Below are 14,758 nucleotides of genomic sequence, written 5' to 3'. Positions count from 1 at the left end.
ATAATATCGTTACCTAAATTATATTTTAACATTTCAGCGCCGTTCGGCTCGCGCGTCGTCCGCGCAATTGCAGGGCGATTTATTAAACACCGGATTTCTTTTCGCCTACACGGTGCCGGGATTAGCGATCGCGGGAAGGGGTGCATTTGTTGAATGCGAGGCTCGAGAAGGGGTGGCTTGACTGCTCCGGAGGTAACTTTAAGTCATCGCCTCGGTCACCAACTCGGCCGAACTCAAGGGCCACTTCGAACTCGTGGTCGTCGTCGTGGCGTAGCCGCGCACGAAGCGGATGCGCGCTCAACCTCCTCACACGCCGTCGCCGTCGCGACGCCAGCCCCCACTTCGACTTTGACGATGACGACGACGCCGCCGTTCTTCGTCGGTAGAGACGACGTCGGTGCGATCTCAGTTCCGTACGCGCGACCTGCCGCAACAGAGCCGACCCTTCGGGGAACCCCCTCGCAGCATCCGCCAGTCGGTCAGTGACGGGTGGACGGCGAGAACCGGCGGCGATGACGAGCCGTCTATGACGGCGTCGGGTGATACCTCGGCGTAGGCCTGAACGTTCTGCCGATGATCCATTCGCGAGCACGGCGACGGGGAAAACGCCCTCTGCCTTCGCGGCGCGTTCCCTGCCTGACCTGACCTTTTACTGGAGAGAAAGAGAGAGCAGGAAGGAGAGAGGGAGAGCGAAAGGGAGGACGAGGGTCGGGAAAGGAACGAAGGACGAGGGGGAGTTGAACGAGGGGACTCGTGCTCGTGCAAACGCTGGACGTAGCACGCAGGACAACATAGTGCCTACTGTGCAAAACCGCCCGTTAACTTCGGTATACTTTCGCGGCGTGCCATCGCCATCGTCGCGGCACGGCGACATGGAGAATGCGGAGCAACATCGGAGCAGTACCGTCGAGATGTCGCGGAATCTCTCCGAGACATGAAGAGAGCGCGGCCGAGGGTAGGTATTTTTTTTTTCTCGCCCCAAAGTAGAAACGACGGGGAAGGACTTCGTGACGAGGAAACAGAACGCTTGCGTGCTCGAGTGGAAACGTGTCGATCACGAGGGTATCCCTCTGGGATATCCTGGGGGGGAGAGCAGAGCGAACCACGCGCCGACCCCACGAGTGCTCGCGAACCAGCTTCGACCCTTTAGGGCCGGATATTTAGTGAATTATCCCGTTTCGAACGACGCCGTCCGTGCAGATCCCCGCTGCGGTGGTTGCCAGTTCGCGGTTCGTCCGATCGTTCGCGTCACTGCCGCGCGCTCGTTGAACCAGTCGATTCGCCTGACCTACTCCAGAATTTCTAGCATTCATTCAGCTTTCATTGATTTCTCGGCCGTCTTTCCCTCGGATCGACCTCGCCAGCCGGCCGGATCGGGAGTTCGGCGGTCTCTTCTGGGTACCACTGGCAGTCCGGCGAAACGGTGCTTCGCGGCGGATTTCTCACCCCTCCCCGTGTCCCGTTCCCCGCGCGTCGGAAGCGAAGCCGAAACGAACCCCGCGGGTGGTAGCGTCGGTACAGGCGTACCGGGCGCAATATCGGCCTTTCGTGCACGCAGACTATCGATTCTCGCGCGACAAGGGGTTGGCCGACGCCGCCTGACGCCGCCACCACCACCGTCGCCGTCGTTCCCGATGCTAATTTGTAGCTCGGCCATGGACAAACGCCTCGTTAAGCTCGCCCGCGCAAAGACCCGGGGCGGTACGTCGGCACCCTTCGACGGTCGGCCATCCGAAATGCCGCTCCTCGCTCCCGTGCACGTGCGAAAATACGTACGGATGACGTCACGGGAATGCGCCCCGACCTCGAAGATTCGATCGGATTTTCGTCGTTGCTAGACGCTTCGCGCCGCCGTCCCCACGCCGTCGCTGCCGCGCCGGTGGCGATCAGGGTTGATTTAGAGTAACGTTCATGCGCGCTAATTCGAGGACTCAGGCACGTCGACCTCCGCGCGACTAGCGCGATACGCGGTACCATCCGCGTTCGCCCCGATAGCGCACCCCGCGGTCTAGTACCCGTCCACCCTCGTACATCCGTCAGACGCGACGCATCCCGAGCGCGTGATTTGATAATCGGACTTCGGGCTCGGGCTCGCCGGAGGTGGCGGCGAACGAGAGTCACATTGTCGGCCCTTACAGCCCGGTTACAACTTCGCGCAGTTGGCATACAAAGCGACAGCGGGATGGAAAAGCCGATACACCTGTTCCTTTGATTTCGCGCGGCGCTTTCTTTACACGGCCGCGCTCTTTTAATGCGGCACAAAAGATTACACGGGCAAACGTTCAGAGGTACAGATCACCTCGCAAACGGTTTTTTTTCCTTTTTTTTTCAAACTCGGCTATTTCGAGTAGCCGTGAGATTTAAATGCACACGAGGCGGAGAGAAAAAAAAAGTGCTTTGCTAAAGAGAGAAAAAGAAAAAAGTGGACGAGTCTAATCGTGATTTTAGTAATATTGTTTTTATTGTACGAACGGTAATTATTTTCCTTTCATGGCTCAACGTGATAATTTGTAGCCGCTTATTTATCGTTATAGAATCCGGAGCTTTTTATCCCTTTCGAGCCGTTCATTGACGCGTACTGTTTTTCTTTAATTATGCGTTCGAGAATGACGCAAACACGATGCCTGTCCTCTCAGATTAAGCTCAGAAGTGAAATGTTATTTTTGCCAGAATTGGAACGTTATCTTTTTATATCAGATTCACGTTCGACAGGTTTATCGATGCGTCAGAGGCGCGTAATTGGTTAATGCAGACGTGTCGATGTCAAGGGAAGGTTACTTAAAAATGTCCCGCCCGAGACGATTGCGCATAAATAATCGAATAAAAAAAATAAAAAAATAACCCAGAATCCTGGCAAATAAATTCGCGCGAGCGGACCGATCTACGCGAAGCAATCTTTAAAAAAAAAAAAAATAGAAGAAAAAACGTAATTAAAATTTTATTCAATTTCTTTTTCTTTCCATTCTTTTTCTAATTTCCACGCACTTTGATGTCTCGTGCATTTTGTAATCTCAGCTGCGTAATTTTTACGTTCCGCAACAACAGCTTTGACGTCCCTGGCGGGGAATTATTTTCGCGGCGCTGCACTTCCCGTCCGTTGCTTCGAGATGAAAGAGCTGAATGAATACAGCCCTTTCCCAGCGAGATACCTAAAGGGCCGGGGGCGATTCTAGGGCGTATTTACGAGCGATTCTTGAATTTCTAGGGCGTATTTACGAGCCACGTAGCTAAACGGCTCGATATCGGCGACGTTGCTTTTGATTAAATGTTAAACGTCACGATTATCGTGACGCGAGCGGCTCCCCGATCGCGCCGGCCGTCGGTCTTTGGAGCGCAGGATTTAAAGCAATGACGCCGCTATGACACTTTCCGTCGGCTACCGTGAAGCCGTGTAATCCAAATGAGATTACGGGGACGTCAAAGCGGCCGGCCCGGCAAAACCGGGGTGATATATTACGATAAAATCATCATCCGCGAAAACGCATCGCTCGATCCTTTCGAGCGCCGCGCGCGGCCGAATGCGATTTCAATTTTTAACGTATCGAAATAAATTGCACTGTTTACGTTTCAATCTGAATTAAATTGCGCAATCGGATATTACGTAAATTACATATAAACTCGAGCGACATATATTAATGAATTATGGGCATGAATTATTGACTCGACAGGGCAAAGCATCCCCGTCGCTCGCGTTCAATAAATAAAAACTCTTTCGGGGGATATTATTCGAGAAATTATGCCGCATGCTCCAAACAAGATTTTAATTAAGATCGATTGGTTCAAAGTTAATTTCCGTTTAAATAAGTTAATTTTCAGTTTACAAGGGTGTAAATTGCATCAGCCTTGATTGAGCTTTGGGAAGGTTAATCGGATAAAATCGATAAGGCCGACGCGAGCGGGGGGAGGGAGAGGGGTGTGAGGGGGGGAAAGGGGAGCGGGAGAAAACCGGCGGCTTTCCACGCCAATTTTAGATTCACGCGACGGACGCGCTGATTGTTCGCAGATCGCATGGGTTTCTTTAAGTCGGGGCCGGCGGTAGCAGAGCCGTGATCAAAATGAACTTGATTAACATGGACGCGGAGAACCGCGTGGTTCTGAACGTGGGCGGAATCCGGCACGAGACGTACAAGGCGACCCTGAAGAAAATCCCGGCGACGCGGCTCTCGAGGCTGACCGAGGCCCTCGCCAACTACGACCCGATCCTCAATGAATACTTCTTCGACAGACACCCGGGTGTCTTCGCCCAGGTACTCAACTACTATCGCACCGGCAAGCTGCACTACCCGACGGACGTATGCGGCCCGCTTTTCGAGGAAGAGCTCGATTTCTGGGGGCTCGACTCGAATCAGGTCGAGCCCTGCTGCTGGATGACCTACACGCAGGTATATCGTGAACAGTGTATGTCTCGTGCACGTGCCTAATCACGCGTGGCTGCACGCAAAATCAGCGAAACGGACCGCGCGAAAATTTTTTTTTTTTTCCACGCGCCACCCGACGCACCGTACGTGTCACGCGGGATTAAAGTGCTACGGACCGGCTTATTCACCGTGGAGACGGCGAATAAGCTCGTTCGGCACATTTAATGGATCACGATGACAAATGGACGGGACGGGTTTGAGTTGCGTGTAATCTCTTTCGTTCGGAACGACGTATTAAATATTGCCGGAAAAATTTTTGCCCGGCGATCTATTACATCGGAGCGTACTGTACGTTTTATTATCTCGCTCACGTGATTGCACAAACGCTAACATTTTCTCACCTAAGTGCCTTTAAATATTACCGCTCGCTCTTTCTCGTCAATTGAAATTAATATCATTTCCATCTGTTTAGCAAAAAGTGTGTCTTTACTTGATTGATTTCACTTAAATTAATTTTACGAGGAGGCCATGGTATAGGATCATGTATTTATACTCCCGGGACGGTAGTAAAAGATCGATAAAAGGTAAAAAAAAAAAATGTGGCGTAAAAAAAAGTAACGTTAAATTAGTAAAAGAACGTACTTTATTTTTTTTTTTCTTTTTTTTCTACATATATCTTTCCCGATAAAATAAATAATGAGGAAATGTATGATCCAATATTGGTCGGAGAACTACTAGCAAATAAAATCGGAGAACCAGCTCGGGTAGAGCGACTTGGAGTAGACTCGGAAATAAACGTACGCAGCATCGAGCCGAATCCTCTGGTAAGGCTTGATCGAAGCCGAGAGCGGGATTTATTTGTCGCTAACGCGAGGAGGCGCATCGGCGGCTCCGCGTATGCTTTTCACGCGCGCTTTATTTGTTCCAAGGCAAAAGCACGAAAGAAAGCACACTCGAGAAAGAGTTTCGCAGGTACGAATAACATTCGTTGTTGCATCTGTCTCTCTCCTCCCTCTTCGCCCCGTCGCCCTTGCAGCATCGGGATACGCAGGAAACACTGACGGTCCTCGACAGGTTGGACCTCGACACCGAGAAGCCCACCGAGGAGGAACTGGCCAGGAAGTTCGGTTTCGAGGAGGCGTACTACGAGGGGAACCTCACGTGGTGGCAGAAGCTCAAACCTCAGATGTGGTCACTTTTCGACGAACCCTACTCCTCTGTCGCAGCTAAGGTACGCCTCGTTAAACGTTGATTAATGTAATTGATTTATTTGTTAATTAACGATTTATTTCCTTCCCCGTGATGTATCATTAAACGCGACGTACGTCCTCGATTTTTTTTTCAGATAATCAGTATAGTCTCCGTTTTCTTCATCTGCGTTTCGATACTTTCGTTCTGCCTGAAAACACATCCGGACATGCGAGTACCGGTGATCGTGAATCGCTCGGTAAAGACTGACAACGTGACGGACTGGGTGGTGGACAAGACTCGCACCAATGCCCACGATGTCTTCTTCTACATCGAATGCATCTGTAACGCCTGGTTCACCCTAGAATTCTTAATACGTATCACCGCGAGCCCGAACCGCTGCGACTTCATTAAAAGCTCGGTTAACCTAATCGACATGGTCGCGACCCTGAGCTTCTACGTAGACCTGGCGCTGCAGCGGTTCGCGGCGCACCTGGAGAACGCCGACATCCTCGAGTTCTTAAGCATCATACGCATAATGAGGCTGTTCAAACTCACCCGCCATTCCTCGGGCCTGAAGATCTTGATACAAACTTTTCGCGCCTCGGCTAAGGAGCTCACGCTGTTGGTGTTCTTCCTCGTCCTCGGCATCGTCATCTTCGCTAGTCTCGTGTACTACGCGGAGCGCACGCAGTACAATCCGAAGAACGACTTCAAGAGCATACCACTTGGTTTGTGGTGGGCTCTGGTGACGATGACGACCGTTGGTTACGGGGACATGGTGCCGAAAACGTACATTGGGATGTTTGTCGGCGCGCTATGCGCGCTGGCCGGTGTCCTCACGATCGCCCTGCCCGTGCCCGTGATCGTTAGCAACTTTGCGATGTATTACAGTCACACGCAGGCGCGAGCCAAGCTACCGAAGAAGAGACGACGTGTATTGCCGGTCGAACAGCCACGTGTGAGGGCACCCGGCGCGCCGCCCGGCGTGGCCGGTGGGCCCGGGACCGTCGGTCCCCCAGGATGTCCGCAAATGTCGCACATGCAGTCCAGCGGGGGCGCGGTCACCACTGGGCCCCACGGCCTCGGCATGGGCCAAACGCCCGGCGTCGGATGCACTGGCGGCGGCCAAGGACCGCAAAACCGGAGAATGAACGCCATTAAGACGAACCACCCGAAGGATCCGTTCGCCACGAAAACAGGTAACTCGAAGGCGTTCAATCACTGAGGCGTTTTGCACGATTCGTGAGCTCGACTTTTACTTAACTCGTTAGTTCACCCTGGTACCCGCAACCGGGGAGAGGTCACACGGGGGGGGGTTACACACGTCAAAGGAAAGATTTAAGCCAGCCCTTCTATCTATCACGCAATTGGCACGCGATTCAATTATTCCGAACTGCAGCTTGAGAATTCTCTTTTACGTACAGGCCACTCTCGATTCCGATTGACTTAACGAGTTTAACTGCGACACGTTAATTCGGCAAATAACCGGATTTACAGTACGCTCCTTTACGGATTATCGCGTTCGTTTGTGAGCTAAGCTTTATACCTTACCCTTGTTTCACGATAGAAAAAAAAAAAAAAAAAGAAAAGAAAAGAAAAAAAAAAATATCACGCAATACATTTCAGTCGGACTATCAGATAGCTTATCTGAAAGTAGTTCGAGGCAGAGTCGATTAAAATTTCCGATTGTTTTACAATTTATCGATAGATCGCAGATGACGTGGGAATAGATAATAAAAAATAAATAGCTGACGGCTCGTAGAAAATTAACTTGAGCTATACAATTTATCAAGTGCTATTTATGAATAGTTCATTTTCCATTTATACGTAATTAATCTCTAGTGTGTATTGACGAGTTTGAATTTCGCGTGTTCAATTCTCCGTGCCGTGCGCCAGGGCACAAAACGAAACGTTGCAGTAGAATGCGCGTACACGGTCATACTCGCGTATGCGATTAACATATAATTAACAAATACATAAACGCGCCGAGCACAGAGCAGAGCGCGAGATTCATGCGCTTGTGCGTGGCTACATATCAGCTTGCAATCGGTTCAGTGTGTGCTCCATTTAATTTTCATTTCACGTACCGTAATACGGAAGATAAATGCGCGTTCACGGCAAAGTAATTTGCATACGTAAGAAAGAGATCTCAACGTTTCGGGGGAAAAAAATAAATGAAAAAATAAAACGCTGCTCGGCGTGCAACGAAGGAATTATTGGCACGAACGAGACGGGGCGGTTTTGAGTCGCGAAGTGATTTCGGAGTGAAAATGAAAAAAAGAAAAAAAAAATGGCAAACTCAACAGAACTAGCCGAGTTCGCGACTTCGTGAATCCTAAGCGTCGAACGAACCGGCCAATCTCTAGTGTCTCTTTTTCTTTTTTTTTTCTCGTATGGTGGGTTGCAGAGGAAGACCGGAGGAATTGTAACCTACGAACCAACGGGACCAAGAGAGCCGGAGGTTTGGATTAACCATTTGCGATCGTAGCGTGCTCGGAGACGGTGTGGGTGTACTTTCACAACTGCTCGGAATTATTTTGGAGCGAACGACACGCGGGCGTGTACGCATCTATAATCAAAGATCGTCTTGTTAAATCCCGTGAATTCCATTAGGCGTGCTGTGGCGAGGGAAAAAAAAAAAAGAAAGAAAAGAAAAGAAAAAAGAAAGAAGAAAAAAAAAAAAGAGAGAATAATGTTAAACGATACTTCGCTGCGACGAAGCATCACGGCTTCCGTTGCCAATTTTCAACGGCTAGGCAAAAATTAACACTGCCGGCGAAGCGTGGCGGCTGAGATCCCTCCCTCCCCCCCCCGGATGTACGCTAAAAAGCAGATATGACGTTTGTTGCGGCGAGTAGCGACGGCGGCTGGCGTACGTGACTTTTTCCTCTCTCGACCGCCGAGTACGAGGGAGATAGTGGTAGTTCCCCCCTCAGTCCTCTGCGACCGGTCCTCTGTGAAACATCTACGCACGTGCCTCGTGTGAGATTCGACGCACACCGCGCCAGGATCACGTACGCCAGCCGCCGTCGCGGCTCCACGAACGCCATCCCTGACGGTGAGTGTACAACCGGAACGATAAAATGTTCTTGCGGCGACTCTTGCCAGACGCACGACCGCAAAGGGTATATCTGTTATTTACCTGAAATGTAAAATTAATAGAACCAACGAATGCAAGTGTCCCGAGAAGCTTCTCTACCCCGTAAAAAAAAAAGAAAAAAAAAAAAATAGAGAGAAAAGAAAAAAGCTCCGCTGAAGGCACCGCGCTCGGAACGGCCTGCATTTGTCGTTCTAATTTTAATTCTACATTCATGCATTATACACGTACCATCGGGACGAAGAGATTAAATGCAAGAGAATCTCTCGGTTATACCACGAGCCATCTATAATATAGGAATTCTGTAGAAAGTCAAGGAGAACTTGTGTAGTAAAGTACCCGAGTGGAAATTGGTTCCCGCCGTTATCTAATGATTAGCTGGCCGTTTCGTGGTTCATCTCGTGGCTGTCTAGCGAAACTGTCCAGCGCCGAGCTAGAAGAGGAGCGATATCTAAACGTTTTTCGCCGCGTACTGATTTATTGCGCGTCCTGACCTATCTAACACGTGCTCGGCTGTCGAACTCGTCAGGCAAACCGGTTCCTGCCAACCGCGATAGTGTGAGTGCGTGCGTATGTTGACATCTGGCCGGCGGATCTCGTGCTCGAAATTCGCAAGGTGGAAGACGCGCGGGCGGAGGGCGGCAAGAACCGGTTTGCCCGACGAATTCGGCAGTCTAGCGAGCGTCGCGATAAGATCAGCACACAAACGTAAACAAGTACGCGATAAAAAACATTCAGAGATCTATTTAGATACACGGTCCGCGCTGGAAGGTAAATAGACGGCCGATACTAGACAGACTTTGTTTCTTTCTTTTTAAATGACAGCTTCACTTTTCGAAGACGGTCACTGTTTAAGAAATATATTTAATCCGCGCGATCTAACCACAAGCTGAAAAATTCAGATTAGCTAGATAAATTTCCACTCGGGTAGTAGAGAATTTTTCCTCCTTCCTTCGCTTCATGATTTATATTTTTTAATACTCATAAAAGAGATAATGCATTTCATTGATAGCAAATTGATGAGTCAATGTATTGACGTTATAATATCTTTCACGCTCGAAGAACTTATTTTTTTTTTTCTTCTTCTTTTTCTTCGTCTTCGAAAAATTTCGCATACGTTGCTTTTTCTTTTCCTTCCCTTTCGCGCTTCAACGTGGCGAACGCCGCGGTTCGTAATTTAAAGAATTTTTGTATTTTTATAATTTATTATTCCAGTCCGCGCATTCTTCTTGGATATTTAATTAGAAAGGCGATTGCGCTCTCTTTTCTCGAGTGTTTCTTAGCTGAGCGATAATCGCGCGATGAGTAATTTTTGCGCTTAATATTATTACCGAGTTACCAAGTTGGGCGGACTTTTATATAGAAACGCAAGTGGTCTTCAAACATTTATTCTTATCCGCTTTTATCTTCTTCCTTTCGCAAGTTTGCTCTTTAATTTCGCCACGTTCCGAGTAAGGCGATTAATACGCAAGTTATAAAACGAAAATATCCCACAAGAGTGCAGCCGAATGTCTTATACCGTCCACCAGACCACCGTGTTTGTGACTCACATAAACATCGCATCACCCATTTGCTTCTAAATTTAAGATAGTTGGTGATCTAAGGTACATTGTGACGAAGGATATGCTGCGCACAGTAGAAACGGGGACGTAAACTTTATTACCTTTGAAGCTATATACATTTCCATTGTCGATACCGTCATCCGGTCTATACATATTACCTCGGTTAGAGAGAAAAAAAAAAAAAAAAAAAAAAAAAAAGAAAAATGAATCGATCACTCATCGTGGAAGAGCCTCGTCCTATCTTCCAGCGATCGTCTACATCGCGCCCCTACATTATTTCTATCGTTAGTATCCATTTATCGCGGAATTCGCGTAAATCGAATGAGCGACAGTGGAAATTGCATCCTTGCATCGCAGCTTTTGTATGGCAAATGAGATACCGATAGACGCAACCGTATCTTTTGGTACACTTCCGTTCGTGGATTTTCACGCCCTCCACCAATACCCTCCCCTACCCCCCGCCCGCTTCCCCCCGTGTACGACGTTGTTGTTTGCTGCACGTTTTCGCCTCCCCCTCCCCCTCCCCCGACCGACCGTGCGATCCCCGTTCTCGCCGCATAAATTCAGCGGTGTGGCCGTCCGGTTTCTCACGTCGCTGTCGATTAATTTTCTGCACCGTACGCGAACTTTGTATCGGACAAAATTCGGAATCGCGCGGCCTGCGCCTCGGTGCCTCGATGAGCGGTGAAAATGTAGGCGCGACGGACGTCGTTATCGACACTTAAAAAATCCCGACCGCGCGTCGGACGCCCGCACCGTCGGTGGTGAGTGCGGCGGGGGTGCGGGATCTATATCACTTTCGCCGTGGATATCGCCGGGACCAAACCATGACCTCCCCCCCTCCCACCCCTCCCTCAGTATTCGAGATATCGTTTGTAATATCAGAGTGGCGAGAGGACGGCTCCCTGTTCTTGTCCCTCGTGCGCGGAGTAACAACGCAGCCCTCCGCGTAGCACGCGGAGGACCGAGCATCCCTCTCCGCGTAACACGCATTATCCGTTGTGCCTGGGAACAGGGGGTTGGAAGAAAGTGCGGGAAGGGACGACAAAAGCATATCATATAGGCACGTACGCGATCGAGTGTATTTTACGGATCTCGCGAGTAGTCGGCGAACGTTCTATAGACAATCGTCGCTTCCTTCGACAAAATTAATCGTAGTTAGGTATTTCCTCCCGTTCCCTCCCGTCGCTCGACTCGAGACGCGACATCCATTCTCCTTTGGACCAAAATTGCGACCGGTTGATTGCATCTTAGGATCTTATCACTCTGGCTATCGCGAGGCTGGGCCGCGGCTGCCACTTTAGTGGCCGGCACACGTACACGCACACGCACGCGCGTCATGGTAGCTAAAGGGTTAACAGCGTTTACCTTACCTAAATCTTATCTATACTAACGGTGTTCTTTTTCACTTCATTTAATTCATGGCTACATGGCATCTCGACATGGCGTAAAAAATAAATCGTAATTAATACGGAAACACGTTAACGAGACTGTTGAAACGAAAGAATTCTCTTCAAAGGATTTTAGCTTATAAATTACTTGTAAATTATTATTATTAATATCATTTCTTGTTTTAGCGTTTGAATATTTCCGAGCTTTTCTCTCGTCATTGTATACTTCGCTTCGCAATTCGTAATGATAACGTTAATTGATAAGATTATTATTATTATTATTTTTTTTTTTAATTCAGGAATACTTAAAATTTCCAGGTAAACTTCTGAGTTTCCCAACCTACGCTTTTAATTTACTTACGATTGTATGAGATGATTGACGCGTGTCGTTGAAAGGTGAAATTAATGAGGTGATAAAATAAATGTCCCGTCGCGTTAAATGGCGCGATTAAATTTGCAAGAAAACTGTATACAGCGCACACGTTGTAGGAAGGAAAAAAATATATCCGGCGAGTGATAAAAATTATTCATACTATTAAAAGTGATTATTACTGATGGATATGGAAATTGAACGAATAACAAATCCAACATGCAAATTAGTAATGTGGAAAGTTGGCGGGCAAATTAACATTTAAATCGTTTCGCGGAGATCACATTGATACAGACATTTAATTAAACTGCGAGAACTTTTCAAGCCCTTTTTTTTTAGAGATCTTTCACGCAAGTAGAAAATGTATTTACTTTGCACAGATATGACTGGCTAAATCATAACATTAATAAGATGTTAATTCGTGAAACCTTCTTAGCATTTTAATTTTAAACACGCGCTAGCTTAAAATAACGATAGTATAATATACAAATAATTATAGTTTAATATCTTAGATACGAACGATAAATTTATAAAAGCTGTAAAAAGTTGTAAAATAATTTTAAATTAGTAAAGAGCGAATTTTCGTGTTTTTTTTTCCAAACTACTTTGTGCGCATATTTATGTTATTTTTAATATATTCTACGAATCTACGTTTTTTTCTTTTTATTATTATTCTTTTTTTTTTAATAAGTACCGATATTACGGAAACAAGTTAATGGTAATTTATTCATCTTAGCAGCTTTATTATGTCCGATTTTCCGATAGTTAAATCTTTTCGGGTCACCGGTATATTCGCTATACGAGAAGCGCATACATAAAACAACTTTACGTGGAAACTTTTTATTTTTTTTTATTTTTTCTTTTTTCTTTCTTTTCTTTTTTTTTGCACGAAATGCTAAAAGATTTTTCTTTTTTCAAATCCCAGTCCATTTCGAAGATATTCGCGCGTAACACTTTTCGCGAAATCGAAATCTCGTACGTACGTCACCCCGTTAGTCGTGCTTAATAAGGTGTATGAATAATTTGCCGGTGGAAAACCGTTTTCTACATTCGCCCTCATTTAACGTGCGGTGCTATCGGCTTGAGTTTGCTCGCTGCTCACAATTGCCCCGATTCTTTGTGCCTTAAAGACTGGATTTTCATACCCAGGGTTGCATCGACTATAATACGCGTCAACTGTGCTACGTCTTTACCACTTTATCATTAGGGACTGTACGCGGTCTGTGCTGTTGGTCGCGCTGTCCACGCAGATGCCATGTTGAACAAACTCCGAGAAAGAAGTGTATACGGGAAAATTAATACCTGCGCCGGCCCTTGACACAGTTCGCCCACGAGCAAGTCGCAATACCGTCGGAAATATCGCTGCGTTATATTAGAGGCGACTTTTGTGATATCGACGAATCGGATTTTTTAATCGCGCGTTTTCTAGCTCCCCCTCTTTCTAATTTAAAAGATCGACATATTAAAAACGTGTATACTTGTACTTATAAAAAGAAAAAAAAAAGAAAGAAAGAAGCAGTTAGACAAATCCTAGAACCAACTTAGAGATAATGATTTTAAAGATATAAAAAAATTTCAAACGTAAGTAGAGAACGTAGGGGCGCGTACCGTGACGTTTTATTTCGTGGGGTGTGTCTTGAAAAATCATCCTTGAATAAAGAGAGCAATAAAACGGTCCGCGGGTAAATCGAGACAGGCGCGAATGGGATGTTTGCATATAATTTAAATGGAAATAATACGCCCGCAAATTCCTGTGACACGCGGCACCGCGGGTACAGAGCCACCCTCCCCAGTAAATGCAGCCCTGTAAGTGGAAGCCAGGTATAATTCGACCCCAACTAGACTATATATATATATATATACATACATCCCGTATCAGCGATACAAGTACGTCCACGCACACATACGTTATATTTCACGGAATGCTCGCATATATACGCTGCAATATTCAAATGCTCGAAACAAGAGACGCGAAATAAGAGCGGGTAAGCGGCGCGCGGAGAACTTACACCGCTAAATCGATCCCACCGCGGGGAGAAAGCATCCCTTTTCTTACCCTCGCACAGCCAGGCGAGGAAGGGTACCTCTCGAATTCAAGTTTGTGACCCGCAAAAACCGCAGCTCCGAGTAACTCGACCCAACGCGGCGCTTCTCCGCGCGGCGAACGTCTCGAACCAATAAGTCCGACGTGTATGCTTTTTTATTATTTTTATTTTTATTTTTTTTCTAAATTGTCCGAGGTGCGGCGTAATTACGTCGAATTTTCGCGGTAACGCAAACGCAATCTTGGAACGAACGACGAGGCTGAGAAGTTAAGGTGAAGTCGAGTGAGGCAGAGATATAGAGTAATACTAGCGACGTCTCTTCTTCGATGAAAGAAAAGAAGAAAAAAGAAAAAAAAAAAAATATTAAAAAACTTGAAATAAAATAAAATAAAAAGGAACAATCGCGCGTAGAGCCATCGATCAATTTAGAGTTACAGTTGTTTTCCCTTTGTCACAAACGACCGTGCGAGACGACCAGAAGTGACGATGATAAAGGGGAAAGGGGACGCAAGAGGGAAGAAAATGCATATCGGCGGCGGGCACAATGAGCACGCGCGCAAAACCATTTTTAAGAGGGACTCCCTCGTTGTACGCGCGATACAATTCAGGTTCGAACGCGCGGGTTTACTGATACCGGGAAACGCACAGAGGATGTTTGCGGGCGGTTTAAATCGCATTCGGATCTTGTCCCGGATGCCATTCGAACGCCAGTCGGTTAATTAATGAATCGTAACACTTACCTGC

The 14,758-nt window shown here is 47.3% G+C and overlaps 1 protein-coding gene across 2 annotated transcripts in view; it reads left to right on the top strand.

Annotated features, from left to right (window-relative positions):
• Positions 1–370: 370 nt before the first annotated feature.
• Positions 371–14,758, top strand: part of LOC139101565 (potassium voltage-gated channel protein Shaw) — a 15,616-nt gene continuing 1,228 nt past the window's right edge. The window contains exons 1-5 of one of the 2 annotated variants that reach the window (XM_070654805.1): positions 371–955; positions 4,004–4,382; positions 5,395–5,589; positions 5,704–6,748; positions 7,957–10,412. In XM_070654805.1, the coding sequence (XP_070510906.1) occupies positions 4,056–4,382; positions 5,395–5,589; positions 5,704–6,748; positions 7,957–8,021 (1,632 nt within the window). In that variant the 5' untranslated portion in view covers positions 371–955; positions 4,004–4,055 and the 3' untranslated portion in view covers positions 8,022–10,412. Of the gene's footprint in view, positions 956–4,003; positions 4,383–5,394; positions 5,590–5,703; positions 6,749–7,956; positions 10,413–14,758 lie in introns of those variants that run through there. The other variant, XM_070654806.1, reaches the window with a different exon arrangement.

This window comes from Cardiocondyla obscurior, linkage group LG04 (assembly GCF_019399895.1).
Source record: "Cardiocondyla obscurior isolate alpha-2009 linkage group LG04, Cobs3.1, whole genome shotgun sequence".
NCBI lineage: Eukaryota > Metazoa > Arthropoda > Insecta > Hymenoptera > Formicidae > Cardiocondyla > Cardiocondyla obscurior.
Note: the sequence above shows the minus strand (reverse complement) of the source record. Positions and strands in the feature narration are given on the sequence as shown.